At 45.3% G+C, this 14886-nt stretch overlaps 1 protein-coding gene across 11 annotated transcripts in view; it reads left to right on the top strand.

Moving 5' to 3' along the window:
- Nucleotides 1–14886, top strand: part of FYN (FYN proto-oncogene, Src family tyrosine kinase) — a 206617-nt gene that overhangs the window by 167760 nt on the left and 23971 nt on the right. For 7 of the 11 annotated variants that reach the window (XM_084889885.1, XM_084889884.1, XM_084889879.1 and 4 more), the window contains 4 exons: nt 1315–1479; nt 4451–4630; nt 6364–6440; nt 6538–6691. In XM_084889885.1, the coding sequence (XP_084746011.1) occupies nt 1315–1479; nt 4451–4630; nt 6364–6440; nt 6538–6691 (576 nt within the window). Of the gene's footprint in view, nt 1–1314; nt 1480–1887; nt 2044–4450; nt 4631–6363; nt 6441–6537; nt 6692–14886 lie in introns of all 11 variants that reach the window. The other 4 variants (XM_084889889.1, XM_084889888.1, XM_084889881.1 and 1 more) reach the window with 1 other exon arrangement.

The following is a 14886-nucleotide window of genomic DNA, read 5'->3' as shown; positions in this document are numbered from 1 at the left end:
GAGCAGCATATCTCCCTGAGTTTAAATGGATGTACTCAGAATGCCTACACGTTATAAGGATTTTTTCAAATGCCAAAATATATTGCATTACAACCAAACATCGGCAGGATCCCCAGAGTTTTGAATCATTTGAAAATATTGTGTCAGAAAAGGCACCTTAATAACATAAAGCTGGAAGGAGAGAAGGGATGGGAAGAGCAACAGACATTTTTTTAATCTCAAAAAAATTCATCTCAAGTTAGATTTGTTTTTATATTGACTTTTTCTCTTCCCTCATTTCTCTCACACAATAAAGTGCCTTTGAAATATGGACACATAAATAATTTCCTACTAAACATCTCGGAACCTAATTCTATCAAAAAGAAAGGAATAAAAAAAAGTCACTGATTCCTGGAGAAAAGGCAGCAATACGACATTTGATTTCCCCGGATCTGAGGGACCTGCAGTGGGGGGTTGGGGCTCTGTCCACCTCACAGCCAGGCTCTGCATAGCTTCTGCCACTGCCCTCATTCCTGTCTTTGGTTCCCTTTTCTCACCTGATTGATGTTGAACTTGGCATTTAGGCAATTTCCCCTTACCGCTGCTGGATTCTAGAAGGCATAATCTTTAAAGAGAGAGAAGAAAAAACTTCCAGATCGCCTCACAGTGATAACTACTTCTTCCTCTTTTTCATGGGAAATAGAGCTCTTCACGTCCTTAAATTTCTATAGATGTTCGTTTTTTTGTTCTTTCTGCTTTCAAACCAGTCTCCTAAATTATACACTAGAAATAGTTATAAACATTTTTAATAGGAAGTATCAAGGAAGCAGGATAGAATCAGTTAAAATGCCAAAAAATCATTAGAGAAATGTGACCAGTTTTGCCCCTGCCAGATACCATCTTTATTCTTACTAGACTATAAGTCTGATGTTGTATAGAAGGATCCTGTTCTGAAGTTACCATTTTCAATATAGTCCCAAACCCTTCATTTTGGGGGGGAGGACAGACATGTTGACAATCTATAGTCCAGTGTATATCAGTGGAGGTGCTTGCAGGGTTGCAGTGGATATGTCATAGCACATTGGGCTGAAATGTTTTTCTTATTTAGTGAGTATAGAAACCAAAACAGTCTGCATCTGTTGATAGGCATAGACCATATTATACCTGGGGATATGAAGTAGTGCAAACTTCAGATGTCCTCTATTCTATCTTCAGTAAACATGTTTCAGTGTGTGGTGTCTAATCTTCCAAAATGTGTGTAGTTCTCTGCCAGTGTTGTTGTTTCACGTGTTCTGCTTTTCTCTCCCTCTCTCGCTGCTGCCTCCGCTCCGTCAGAGAGAGCTGCAGGTCTCTGCTGCCGCCTAGTAGTTCCCTGTCACAAAGGGATGCCAAGGCTTACCGATCTGTCTGTCAAAACCAAAGATGTCTGGGAAATCCCTCGAGAATCCCTGCAGTTGATCAAGAGACTGGGAAATGGGCAGTTTGGGGAAGTATGGATGGGTATGCTAAGCCTCAGTTACTTTATTACTAGCATCTTCGTTTGGGAAGTCAAAGATGGAAGGTGAAAGTAAAGACTGTGCTCAGAAGGAAAGTTGGAATTACTAATAGTGGGGAATAATGATTTTGACTTTGGAATTCTAGAATTTCTAGAAAAACCATGTAAGTGGTCAAGATTGGCAAATGGCTCAAATTATGCTATTATATGTGTTTCGATTCATAAACACAGTAGATGGCACAAGGAATGATCCAATCTGTGCCATATGCATTGCTCTGCATTTCCAACTGCAGATGTCTGTCCAATGGGCTCAGTATCGCCCTCAAGGGCAAGTCACCTTCCATCTTCCTTAGTGCATGCATGATTCTGGATTATAAGGACTGTGTTTTCTTTATTAATCCTCTTTCCTGTAGAGAAAGCTGATGGGTTGTGTTTTAACTTAACTGTGATTGCATCGAGTTGTACCCCACAAACTTCTGGATTGGCTAAAGATGCTTGGGAAGTTGCACGTGATTCATTGTGTCTGGAGAAGAAGCTGGGTCAGGGGTGTTTCGCTGAAGTGTGGCTTGGTAAGGCAGAGGGCACGTTTTGTTTTGGCTGCATCTCAAAGCCAATTAAAAGGACGGTTTTGAACAAAACACGTTAACAGCCGTTGGGACCGGCACACTAAACCTGGAGAGCTGGTACAGGCCACCCAGGTTTTCAGAACATGGCAGTCCCTTCCGGTTCTCTTCTATCCTACTTCACGTGGTTCATTAAGGCATGCACAGTACAGGAGTCCAATACAATAGGACTCTGGGGCTTCTTCTTCCTAAGACCTGGGAAGGTAAGATGCCATGTAGATGAGCTACTGTAGGAGGAGACCCTGGGCTTTTTTGCTCAATGATCTTGGGTTTTTTGCTCAATCCTTACTAGCTGATTAACCATGGGCAAAGGGCTTGTTTAACCTCTTTGATCCTCAGTTTCCTCATCTGTAAAACTGGAATGATAGCTACTTCATAGGACCTGGAAGATTACCAGGGATGATATGTTTAGAGTCCCTTGCACCTACTAGGTGCTCAGCAGATACAGGTAGTTCTCTTACTTTGGTTGTCATCTCATTGATAAGGCCTTTGGCACTGCGCCTTCCCCATATAACTCCCTCTGAGGCAGTTGCAGCTTTGCTTAGACAATCCATGGACTTAGGCCCTGCCCAAAAAAGTTCTGTCAGTAAGGCAGTATTAGTATTTATGGAGTCATCCTTCTTTCTTTCTTAGATTCAATGAAAAATAATTGTTGTTATGTGTGGCTGTAGGTATTTAGGTATAGTCTGCACTAAAAGATTTAACATGATGAAAGCACTTGGAACAAAGTCTGGCAATGAGGATGTACTGCATAGATCCAGAGTTAGAGATAGAAATAGAGAGACAGATAGATACTCAGACAGATACATATGTGCATATGTATAAGCTATTTTAATGAGTATTATCACTGTTATTGTTTTTTCAGAGTCCACATGGTGATGTCCATCTCTCACTGGACTTTAACTCAAGTATTGTAAAATATGTTCATATGACCTCCTCCATCTGCCCAATTTATAATTAAAATTATGGGTCCTAAGAATTTTTATCCAATTATTAATACAATCAGGAATAATTGAACACTATACATAATTTATTTACAAATATTTTAATTATAAACTTTAAATCATTACACATAGTATTAAGATTTTGCTTCCCACTAAAATAAAACATCATTTTTTGGTAGTTCAGGGTCAGGATGGAATGCCAATGTAAGTAGCTGGGTTATTATTAGACAAAAAGGTTTATATTTAAAATTTTGGGCTATTAACACTCAAATAGCAAAGACCATTCACAAGTTGTCAAAGTTCCATGTAATATTCCTTTAAGCATGATTCATATTTTTATAGGTTGCATTTTATAAGTATATGAACCATGTTTTTAAAAGTTGCTTCAATTTACAGAATTTTTTAATTCTAAATTCAATTATATTAAATATAAAGTTTAACCTTAATTTAATCTAGCATTTTCCAAATAGAAAATAATATAATCTAATGTAGAAAATCCACCCCCCCCCCTTATAAATAGTTTTAATTCAAAGTTATAGGGCTGATAATGGAATACCATACAACCTACTTTTTAAAAAATTTGGGAGCTGAAAGAAACTCAAAAGACAATCCAGTTTCATTTCAGTATTTTGCAGATGAGGTAACCGATGATCATAAACAAGGCATGCCTCTGGACCTACCAGATATTTTTAACATGTAAAGTTTAAATATTTCTGTTCCCTCTTTGCTCTTGTCTAATTTTCCCAGTCTAGCTGATAGAAGTCATTGCTCTGTTGTGGCTGACCATCAGTAAGCCTGAGGAATTTTCCTTACCTGGTTGAAGTACGGGCAAGAAGTCTATGAGCTGGCCTCTGCTTATCAGCATAATTGCATTCAAACTTATACATCACCTGTTCAAGGACTCAGTCAAGTAGCTCATGCATGGCAGACGAGTGAAAGTCTGGTGGTATTTTCCAGACATCCTCAGCGTGCTGCTATCTTTTTAAAATGGTATACCCCATAAAACGGAACTTAATCTTATTTCTTCCATGCTCACTGTACTGCCTAATGGAGGGATATTGGATGGCCAGGCTTGTTCTAACCCCTGGGCTTTTATTATTGTAAAGGAAGTGTCCAGAGCTTTTGGCATATATTTGTAACCACATGGCTGAACCAGAAAAGGAATGTGGTATATATCAAAATAAGAAAATAGTTCAGTTATAAACCATAATATAACCAGAAGTAAATACATTTTTTTTCCTATTGAAAATCCTTGACTGAGTCCTTATATTTTATTGTCTTTGTTTGACAAAAACTATATTAAATTTTTAACTTAAAATCTAACCTTATATAAAAAGCTATTAATTTAAAAACTTTTTTCCATCCAAAGAGGACCTTTTGTTTGACTTCATATTGTGGGATGCCTGCAGGTACCTGGAATGGAAACACAAAAGTAGCCATAAAGACTCTTAAACCAGGCACAATGTCCCCTGAGTCCTTCCTCGAGGAGGCGCAGATCATGAAGAAGCTGAAGCACGACAAGCTGGTCCAGCTGTACGCCGTGGTGTCAGAGGAGCCCATCTACATCGTCACCGAGTACATGAATAAAGGTGGGCCGGCCTCCCCAGCTTTGCCGCACAGCGGCCTGCAGGGCTTGTTCCAGGGGGAGGGGTGGGGTTGCCTGCTTGCCTCTCTCCCTGATTTCTGCATGAGTCAAGCATGCCCATAGGAAGTGCAAATTGTGTGCTCATCGGTGAAAGCGTTTTAAAACCGGCCGTGGCCCCCGTTTACCCCCCAGGTCCTTGTGATGCCTGTACCTTTTGCATGCTGCACATGCAGAGTTCCAGCTCCTCTCGGTAGTGAACGCGTCCATTTCTAATGTCAGTGACACGGGGGGCTGTGACAGCTTGCTGTTATTTTGAATGCCGTCGCTCGTATTGAATTTCCTTTGTGCAGGGCTGAGCAATTAATATCAGACACTGGCCTTTGGGCTAAGTTGAGTATCTTAAAATCAGATGAAGAAAGACATGCTTTTAAAGAGCACATTTTATTCTCATTCTCTCTGTGTGTGGCTCTGTCTCTCTCCGTCTTCTAATCAAAGCAGTATTTTTGGGGATAAAGCCAAAGATCACTTTGTTTTGGAAAAATAGATGAACCAAACAAGAAATGTCCTTAAAAGGCCATGCATTGTACATCAGAGGATACCAGTGTAATTTTTCCTTTCCATGTTCTCTGAAAATATACTAGGAATTTTTTTTTTTTTCCTGGCAGATTGTCCTTTGTATCCAGGTTTACTTGGTAAATAACTTTGGGATTAAAGCATGAAAAAGCTCACCTTGACCATGATGAGCCTCCAGCCTCTGCACGTGGCTGTCCCAAATGGGACCTTAGTTCTGAGCTACTCGGGCTGCTTTATCACAGCGGCACTGAAGCTCAGCTATCTACGCACAGGGTTCATTGAGGTCTGGCCGGCCATGGCCTAAAGGGGAGCTATTTGCCCCACCCTATATTCCTTAGATATTCTTTTCTTTCAGGTATTTTTTTCTTGGTTTAAAATCTGCAAATAAGCTAGGCCAGCGGTTCTCAAACTTGACGATGTGTCAGAATCACCTAGAGCAGTGGTCGGCAAACTCATTCGTCAACAGAGCCAAATAGCAACAGTACAATGATTGAAATTTCTTTTGAGAGCCAAATTTTTTAAACTTAAACTTCTTCTAACGCACTTCTTCAAAATAGACTCGCCCAGGCTGTGGTATTTTGTGGCAGAGCCACACTCAAGGGGCCAAAGAGCCACATGTGGCTCACGAGCCACAGTTTGGTGACCACAGACCTAGAGGGCTTCTTAAAATACAGGCTTCTGGTCCTGACCTCTAGAGTTCTGATTCAGTAGATCTGGGGTGGAGCCTGAGAGTTGCATTTCTGACACGTTCCCTGAGGGATGCTGTTCCTGCCGGTCCCAGGACCCCGTTTCGGGAACCACTGGGTGGTCTTTCCCCACATCTCTCTTTCGTGGGTGGTTGATTGGAGAATGCAACTGAAGTGGCCCGGCTCTGCACATGTTCTTCTTTATGACAAAAAGGGAATCGAGTCCCATTTCTTGTAGTTTCATCAAGTTTTTGTGGTTCTTAGAAATGGCATCACCAGGGTTTATTTTTAAAAGGTAAAACTACTGCCTTCCACTGCATAGTTTTTTCTGTGTTTCTGGCATGAACCTTTCTTTTGCACCGATGGCATCATTCAGTTCAGTTACTTCATTACTTCTAATAAGAAAGCCAAACATAGCCCTTTGTTGGACATCTTGTCTTTCAGACTAAATTGAAATGGTTTCTTGTTTTCTTCATAGGAAGTTTGCTTGACTTCTTAAAAGATGGAGAAGGAAGAGCTCTGAAATTACCAAATCTAGTGGACATGGCAGCACAGGTAGGCCCCATGGTGCCTTGATTCCAGCCTTAGATATAATGATGTGTAAATACATCAAGCCAAGGTGTAACGGGTTCCATTCTCTCCACTTCCACAGGTTGCTGCAGGAATGGCTTACATCGAACGCATGAATTACATCCACAGAGATCTGCGGTCAGCAAACATTCTAGTGGGGAATGGACTTATATGCAAGATCGCCGACTTTGGATTGGCCAGATTGATCGAGGACAATGAGTACACAGCCAGACAAGGTAGGCACTCAGATGACGATGGCTCGTGACCACGTCGTTGAAAACGTCACTTCCTGCAGAGCCCTTCCTCCCTCCTTCCCTTTCCTTCCTTGAGAAAATGTTTGAAAGGTCATTCTTCAGATAGGTTTTTTTTTCTTCTTCTTCTTTTTTATCTGGCAGGAATTTGACAACTCAGCTGGTGGGAGGCTGAGGTGGGTTTCGGTAGATGAATGAGATGGTTCTTTTCGATGAGTGAGTGTTCACTGGTGTGGTCCTCCTGGTTTGTGCCACTCTCACAGGGTCCAGGCCTGGGACACTTGGCTTTTGAAGGAGGGCTGTGGAAGGCCAATAAGTCAGTCAGGCAACAGCTCGTCATTTCACCAGAATCCCAGCAAAAAGCGGAAGGCACGCTCGTGGGGTAATTTAGTAAAGGAGTTGTTTACAAAGGCATGGGGAGGGTTTCAGAAAACCAGCAGAGCATGGTGCCTTCCACTGTATATGCCAAGGCTTGTATCAGCAGGGGACCTGAGGCCTGAAGGCAAAGAAGTACGGGCGCAGCGGGCACCTGAATGATGGATGCAGCTGTGCTGAGAAGCCAACTTTCATTGGAGAGAGGCAGCGGGGTGGGTCTGGAGGATTCACACCCAGGTCACTCTTCAGCCTCCTCCAGGCCTCCTGCCAAACCCAACAAGAAGCTGGGGGTCAAAGGCGCCCATTGATGAGTTCAGATGGGTCCAGAGCAAGGACAGTAAAAAGGGGATTTAGAGGGAAAATAGAAGAGAACGTGTAGTCACTTGAAAATAACTCCCCTTAATTACCTCCTCCCACCCACCCGCTCCAAAGATTTGTAGAATTTGCCTCTAGAAAAAATATCTCAAACAGCAGCCTCCGGTGGGCAGCTTGTCAGGTGCTTTTAGAGCCCCGGGGAGGAAATGCCCACGGTGATTTTCTGTCCTCAGATATCTTTGAGTAGCGGTCACCAGGTAAACACGCAGAGTTAAAAGGTCTGTTGGCAATTACAGGTAGGCTCCTCATGTGGAATACAATGCCCGTGTCTGCAGGAAGAGGCATTGTTGTTGTTTTAACCAAAGCTGGTTATTCTGAGCAAGGCTGAGTGGTGGCTGGAATATATTACAGGGCGGTGCTTTCTTCTGGATTTCATAAAGGCCACCTCCAGAATTCTTATTCTTCTTTATTTTTCGATTCTTTCATTTCATGCCAATTCTTCCCTGCTTTTATCATTCTCGGCAGTCTCCAGTGATGAGGAAAAATGCTAAACTCAAATCCTGGCTCGCACAGACACTGTCCAAATGCAAAATTATGTGTCGGTCGGACAGCTTGGCTATTTGAATTTCCCCAACATGTGGCAGTTCTTGTCCTGGTGCCAAATGCCCACACAGCAAGCATGCCCACACATTACACACACCCCAGTGCAGGGCCAGATGGCATGCGGATCTCCAATCAAAGGCACGCGGACAGCTTTGGTTGGCACTGGCATCCAGAGAAAATGTGGACGTGATTTTGAGTCAAGGTGAGCTGAGAGGATCTGAAGCACCACTGGGTCTGAAACCTGGCCCTAAATGAAAGCCTTTACCCAGAGGCAAACCTGTCAGATCTCAGCTCACAAGCCTGGAAGGAGAGCAGAGCAGCGCAGAGCAGGCGAAGGCTGTGAGGCATGAATATCTGATTTAGGACGTGGGGAGAGAGAGTCAGTCTTGTTGTTTGGTCCTGTAAGCATCCTTCATGTTGCTGGAGGGATTGGTCCGGGATTTGTTTCTCTCCTGGACTTTGGGCTTTATGGAATTTGTGGTCCTGAACCATCCATAAATGAGAGGGTTACCGGGCCAGAAGCCCGAGGATGCTGGCAGGAGTGCTGTTGACAGGGCCTGGCTATTGAGCTCCGGTCGGACAGCTTGGGACCCCTCTGGCGGTGGCCCTGAGTGGTGAGCGCCCATGGGGAAGGGAAGGCATGTGCGGAGCCCTCACTGGTTACTCTCATACCTGCGGCTGCTGTGGAACAGGCCCAGCGACCAACCCAGCCTTCAAGTCCTGTTTTCTTCCCTCAGCTGTCCTGATTGCTTTCTGTGGCCCCTCACCTCCACCGTCACCTTTCAAAGGACTGGCCTCAAACCATTTGAGTGCTGTTTTCCTCACTTAATTTCCACAAAGAGTATTCTCCCTTTCTTCCTAAAATGTTTTATTTTTCCATCACCATTTATCCCCTCTGTGCCCTCTCTCACCTCTACCCATCCCCTCCACCCCAGCAATCACCACACTGCTGTCCATGTCCATGAGTTATCTCTCTTTTGTTTTTCCCAATTTCTTCATCCCCCACCCTTACCCCTGCCACCAGAGCTGTATGAGTCTGTCTCTATTTTGCTTGGTAGTTCAGTTTGTTCATTAAGTTTTTATTCATTAAATCCCACATATGAATGAAATTATATAGTACTTGTTTTTCTCTGGCTTCTTTTGCTTAGCAGAATGTTCTCCAGATCTACTCATGCTGTTGCAAAGGATAAAAGTTTCTTCCTTTTTATAGCAGAGTAGTATTCCATTATGTAAATGTGCCACAACTTTTTTTATCCACTCGTCTACTGATGGACACTTGGGCTGCCTCCAAATCGTGGCTATTGTAAATAATGCTGCAATGAACATGGGGTGCATATATTCTTTCTAATTGGTGTTTCAGGTTTTGTCAAATAAATTCCTAGAAGTGGAATCACTTTCACAAATATCTTTAAATCCATGCCAAGGTCTGGAAAGAGATAAGTAAGAAGTAAATGAACTGGAAAACTGAACTGGGGTTGGGAAGTCACAAAGTCTGTGAGGCCCCAGGATTTGCAAGGAGAATAAAAGAAATGCTGCCCTACAGCAGAGGGAGTGGAAGGAGCAGGGGCATTTGTGGAATATACTTACCAGTGCCAGGCCTGAGCGGGAGAACGTGAGCAGTGGGCAGGAAACACTAGCAACAGGCTCAGAGGGGTTAAGTCACTCACATGAAGTCCCACAGCTAGTGAAAGGGCAGAGGCAGGATTTGAATCTATGTGTGGCTGGCCCTTCTGTCCCTTCCCTCCTAAGCTATATTGACTGCCTCTGATCCAGACAGTGATTAAAAGAACAGAAAATTAAAAATTGAGATTAGTCATAAGTCCCTTTATCCCTTTATTTTATGTAAAAGTTTGGTGGTGGTGGTGGTGGTGGTGGTGGTGGGTGCGTGTTAAAAAGACCTTCCTATTCCGGCTCTGGGACAACTGGGCTGCTTCCAGAGTTCCTCCCAGGGGCCTGCCTGCCCTGGCCTCTTTGCGAGGCAGGAGGCCTGGTGTGTGTCTGCAGTGTGCTCTGCAGATGGCATGCGTGCTGCGTGCTGAAGTTTTTGCTGGGAGGAAGCCGCTCCTCCACACAGCCGGCCCAGGTGCCCGGTGATATTTGCTGGTTGGGTTTTATGATCCCACAGGCCACAGCCAGGCAGCATCGGGACTATGGGCTGGGGGCAGTGTTGAAGCATGTGCTGAACACAGGTGTTTGGGGCTGTGAGTGACAGTTGTTTTCAGCACAGTTGTGACCTCCCCATTGAAGGGCACACTGAAATGTCTGTCCTCCCGCTGGGTGGCTGTGATGGCATTTCCCGGGGCACACGCAGCACTGGAAAGTGGACCTGGGTCAAACAGCCCTTCCTGCGCTCCTCCCTCCCACCACCCCACCCCACCCCACCCCACCGCACCGCCCAGAAGCCCCACCCCATGTGAGGAGGAAGGTCAAGACGAGGCCAGAATCTGTGAGGATGATGCTCTGCCAGCAGCAGTCTGGAGGCAACTAGACATGGCGCGGTGCTGCTCGTTCTGTTCCCTGTACTTTCCGCAGCTGCAGCAGCTGCATCTCTATAGATCTCTTTGGTCATAGGCTCTGTGCTCAATTCTGACCGCTCAGGGCCTCTGAGTGATGCCAGCGCCCATTATTTGAGGGCTTTGTGTGTAAAAGGGACCTTGCTGGGAGCTGCTGGAATTAGGAAGCCTGAGACTGCACAGGGGCAGGGAGCAGGCACGGGAGGAACACACGGGAGCATCGCGGAAGTGGAGCCAGGCGTGAAAGCAGCACTGTCCTCCGGGGTCGCGGACAAGCTAGTTAACTTTGCCACATCTCAGTTTGCTTCGTTGTGGAAATATATTTTACCTGCTTTGTGCTTTAATTTTTGCAAATTTTAAATAAAACAATACATGTAAAGTATTTAGCATAGTATCCAGTGCAGGGCGAATGACAGATAAAAACTACTCTTGTTATGTTCCACATGGGACTAAGCTTCTGGATAATAAATGCAAGAATGGATTGTAGGCTCCATGGAAAGGCTGAAACACTCTTCAGGAAAGGGGGAGAGGACTCAAACCTAATTTCCATATAGTCTAATGCAAGTCATCATGAGAATGGAACTGCCCATAGCAGAAAGGAGTGGTCTTATTTTCAGAGAAAGAGGGTGAGTGTGGGGTTTATTGAGCTTGGCTGGTTGTGGTGCTACATCCAAGTGAGGGATTGAAGCCCAGAGAGGTCAGTCAGGGTGCCCACTGCCACCGTCCTCACCTCCCAGCCCTCCCACAGCACTGCCTCAGCTGGCCATGGCCTCTTCACCCCGTGCTGCCTACACCCTCCCTGAGTGTTCCCAGCTGCCTCCCCATCCCAGCACTGCACCTCCATCCCAGCCTCACTCCACAGCTGACCCCAGCCATGCCCGAGCCAGGCGCGCAGAGACCCTGTCCGCCCTTGGGTCCTCACACTTGCAGCCACACCTGTCTCCTGTGACCGCCAGCATGGGCAGCTGTCCCCCAGCTGCACTTCCCAGACTCACAGCCCCTCCCGCCATCAGGAAGCAGCAGGAGAATTCTTGACAGACTCGTGCTTTTTTCTTCATCGGCTTTCAGGAAACTCGGTGCTAACAGACATCATTTAAACCTTACAAGTTCAGATACACCTGGCTTATGTATAAGAATGGCTTCTTTTCACCCTGGCCAGTGTGGGTCAGTGGTTAAAGTTTCAGCCTGTGCACCGGAGGGTCGCCGGTGCGATTCCTGGTCAAGGGCAGGTACCTGGGTTGCAGGTTCAATTCCTGTCCCTGTCTGGGTGCGTGTGGGAGGCACCCAATCCATGTGTCTGTCTCACATCCATGTTTCTCTCTCTCTCTCCCTTCCACCCTCTCTTTTTAAAAATCAATGTAAATAATGGCCTCCGGTGAGATTTAAAAACAAAACAAAACAAAAAAATGACTTGCTCTAGTGGACACATATTTTTTTGGAATCATAATATACAAACCATAAAAAGAATAAATTTGAAGTGTACCCTCAGTGAATTTTTACATCTGTATGTGCACCTGACCTCCCCCACAGATGAAGACAGGGAATACCCCAGTACCCTAGCAAACCTCCTCACCCCCTTCCAGCCAGTAACCACCCGGAGGTAGCCACTGTCTTCACCCGTCACCATAGATCCGCTTTGCCTGGACTTGAACCCCATACAAACGAATCTTAGCTATACTCTTGTGACTGGCTTCTTACCCATCATCATGTCTGTGAGATTCATCCATGTCACTGCATATAACCGTAGTTCTTTCCTTCGTGGTGCTAAGTAGTATTCCGCTGTACAATTATATGAGTCCATTCTACTGCTATTTCTAGTTTGGGGCTATTATGAATTAAGCTGTGTGGTGGCAGATGTACGTCCTCCGATTTATCGGGTATATCTGAAGGGGTGGCATGGTTAAGCCATAGAGCAAGCCTGGCATTGCTGTTCCCAGTGCTGCTGAGGCGGCCTGGGGAGACTGACGAGCCTGCGGTTACAGGTTAGGAGCCCGGGTTTGCACTAGCTCTGTCACTTACAGGTGCGCTGTCCCCAGACAAATCACTTAACCCAGTGGTCAGCAAACCGTGGCTCGAGAGCCACATGCGGCTCTCTGACCCCTTTAGTGTTCTAACGCCACTTCTTCAAAATAGACGAGCCCAGGCCGAAAACTGACTTCTGCGCATGGGCCATTAAGTTTCAATCGCACTGTACGTGCGTGGTATTTTGTGGAAGAGCCACACTCAAGGAGCCAAAGAGCCGCATGGGGCTCGAGAGCCGTGGTTTGCCAACCACTGACCTAACCATTTGACCCTCGTTTTAGCATCTGTAAAATGGAGATTAAAATAATTGCCTCACATAATTAACATGAGAATTAAATGGGCTGTCTCTAAAAGTTCTTTGGGGGTTCTGAAATATAAAAGCCATTCTCATAATCTGACTTTTGTATGTTTTATGTATATTTTCCTTGAAAATGATCTTTATTTTCTTACTTAAAATTTTTTTAAGAAAATGACTGTAATCAATACAGAAGAATCAATCTTTTAAGAGAAAAAAATGTTATTTCGTTATTTGACAGCTCGCTCGCGCGCTTTCTCTCTCTCTCTCTCTCTCTCTCTCTCTCTCTCTCTCTCTCTCTCTCTGATACACACACTCACACACAAATGCACACACCTCCGTGGTCTTTCCTGACTGGCTCCCATCAGGCTCTTTCACAAGGACCTGCCTCCTTAACCCTTTCCTCTCCTGATTGGAATCATCACAAAGACAGGAACATAGAGCCGCTCTGTGTTTGGGGTTTATTTTAAGATCTAAGTTAAGGACAAGATCATTGTTGTGGAAGCGAATGTCAAGGCAATTTAATCACTGGATTTCAGAATGTACATAGAAACGGGCATTCTGGACGTTGTATAAGACCTGCTGTAAGTTTCGATTTGGGTATGAAATAGAAAAAGAATAACGTGTCTCTTCAGATGCTGTCAGTACTGAGGGTTTACATTGAAAAGAGTATTATCTGGAGGAAATTTTGCGTATAAATTAGACTGCAAAGAATTCATAATTGTTGCAGTTTTCATATTAATTATTTCATGTTAAAAAAAATTGTTACTGCATAAATTAACACATTCTTTCATGGAGAACATATTTTAGAAAGATTTGTTACTTTAATAACTCTTTGTGTATTAGATATCCCAGATGCCTGTACTAATTAAATAGAATCAGATTTTGGATTCAAAACGCACAGTAGCCATTTAACACAAACAAGCAGGCAGCTAGGTTGACAAACACAGTCAGGAAGACGCGGGTCCCTATTTCTTTCATATGTTGAATTTCACAGCTCTGAGCTGTGAATTCAGTTCCTGTCCTTCCTTTGTTACTGCGCCTGGGGATTATCAGGCTCAGAACGCCAGCTTTCCAGCTCAAGGGCTCCTGCAGAATTCTTAATCAGCTCTTCGGAGGCCCCTGTAATCCCGCGGCAGATCAAGGCTGATCTCGCCAGGCGGTGCCCTCCCTCTGCCCCTGGCCGCACATGCGTTTCTTGTTCTCTGCCAGCAACAGCACTGCAGTTCCCACACAGCGTGCTGAACAGCAAGTGTGTGTGTGTGTGTGTGTGTGTGTGTGTGTGTGTGTGTGCAGGGAGGGGGGAAGGGGGGGGGCAGGGGAAGTTAATTATTGAATTTAATCTAATTCTCCCCATGCTAGAGAAGCAAACCATCCTTTAACAACAAGCAAACCCTTTCCAAGGCGGCCATTGTTTTAAGTACCGAGCAGGAAGCGCGTTTGTTTGAACTGACCACACACGGTCCCCAGGGGCCGTCTGGTGAGAGCTGGGGGTTCCCGCAGAACGCCTGCTGGTGGCCGGGCTGGAGCCATCATTCCTGCCGAGCGGACGGGTTGCAGCCTGAGCCGAGCCTGGTTCTCATCAATCCTCCCAGACCGGAGTTTGGTGCCCTCCTGTCGCTAGGGAGGAAAGCGCCCTCATTTGTATTCTGCCGCTCTCAGTGCCTGGCTTCCACCGTGTTTCAAGGGAGAGGGACGCTTTGTGTGTCTGCTGAGCCCCAGCCGAGCTGCCGGGCCGGGTTACCCCAGGGCTAGGGATCAGACCGCAGGGAGAGGGAGAGGGAGAAGGAGAGGGCAGACCATCCTTTCCCTGGGAGAAAGGACTCAAGGTGAAAAGAAAGGGATTTCAGCTCACCCTTGCCTACTGGGCTCTTCTTTAAGCTTAAAACTGTTTTGTTTTGTTTTGTTTTGTTTTGTTTTGTTTTGTTTTGTTGGGGGGGAGGGCTCATTTCTTCCACTCCCACCGTGGGGCGGTGCCCTGACTGCCCAGGGGCACAGATGGGACTGGTCGCTGAGGAGAGCCTCTCGTCTGAATTCCTTTCCTCTATCTGCCCCGG

This window comes from Pipistrellus hanaki, assembly GCF_964339955.1.
Source record: "Pipistrellus hanaki genome assembly, chromosome: 7".
NCBI classification, from domain to species: domain Eukaryota; kingdom Metazoa; phylum Chordata; class Mammalia; order Chiroptera; family Vespertilionidae; genus Pipistrellus; species Pipistrellus hanaki.
This window is presented reverse-complemented; position numbering and strand designations above follow the sequence as displayed.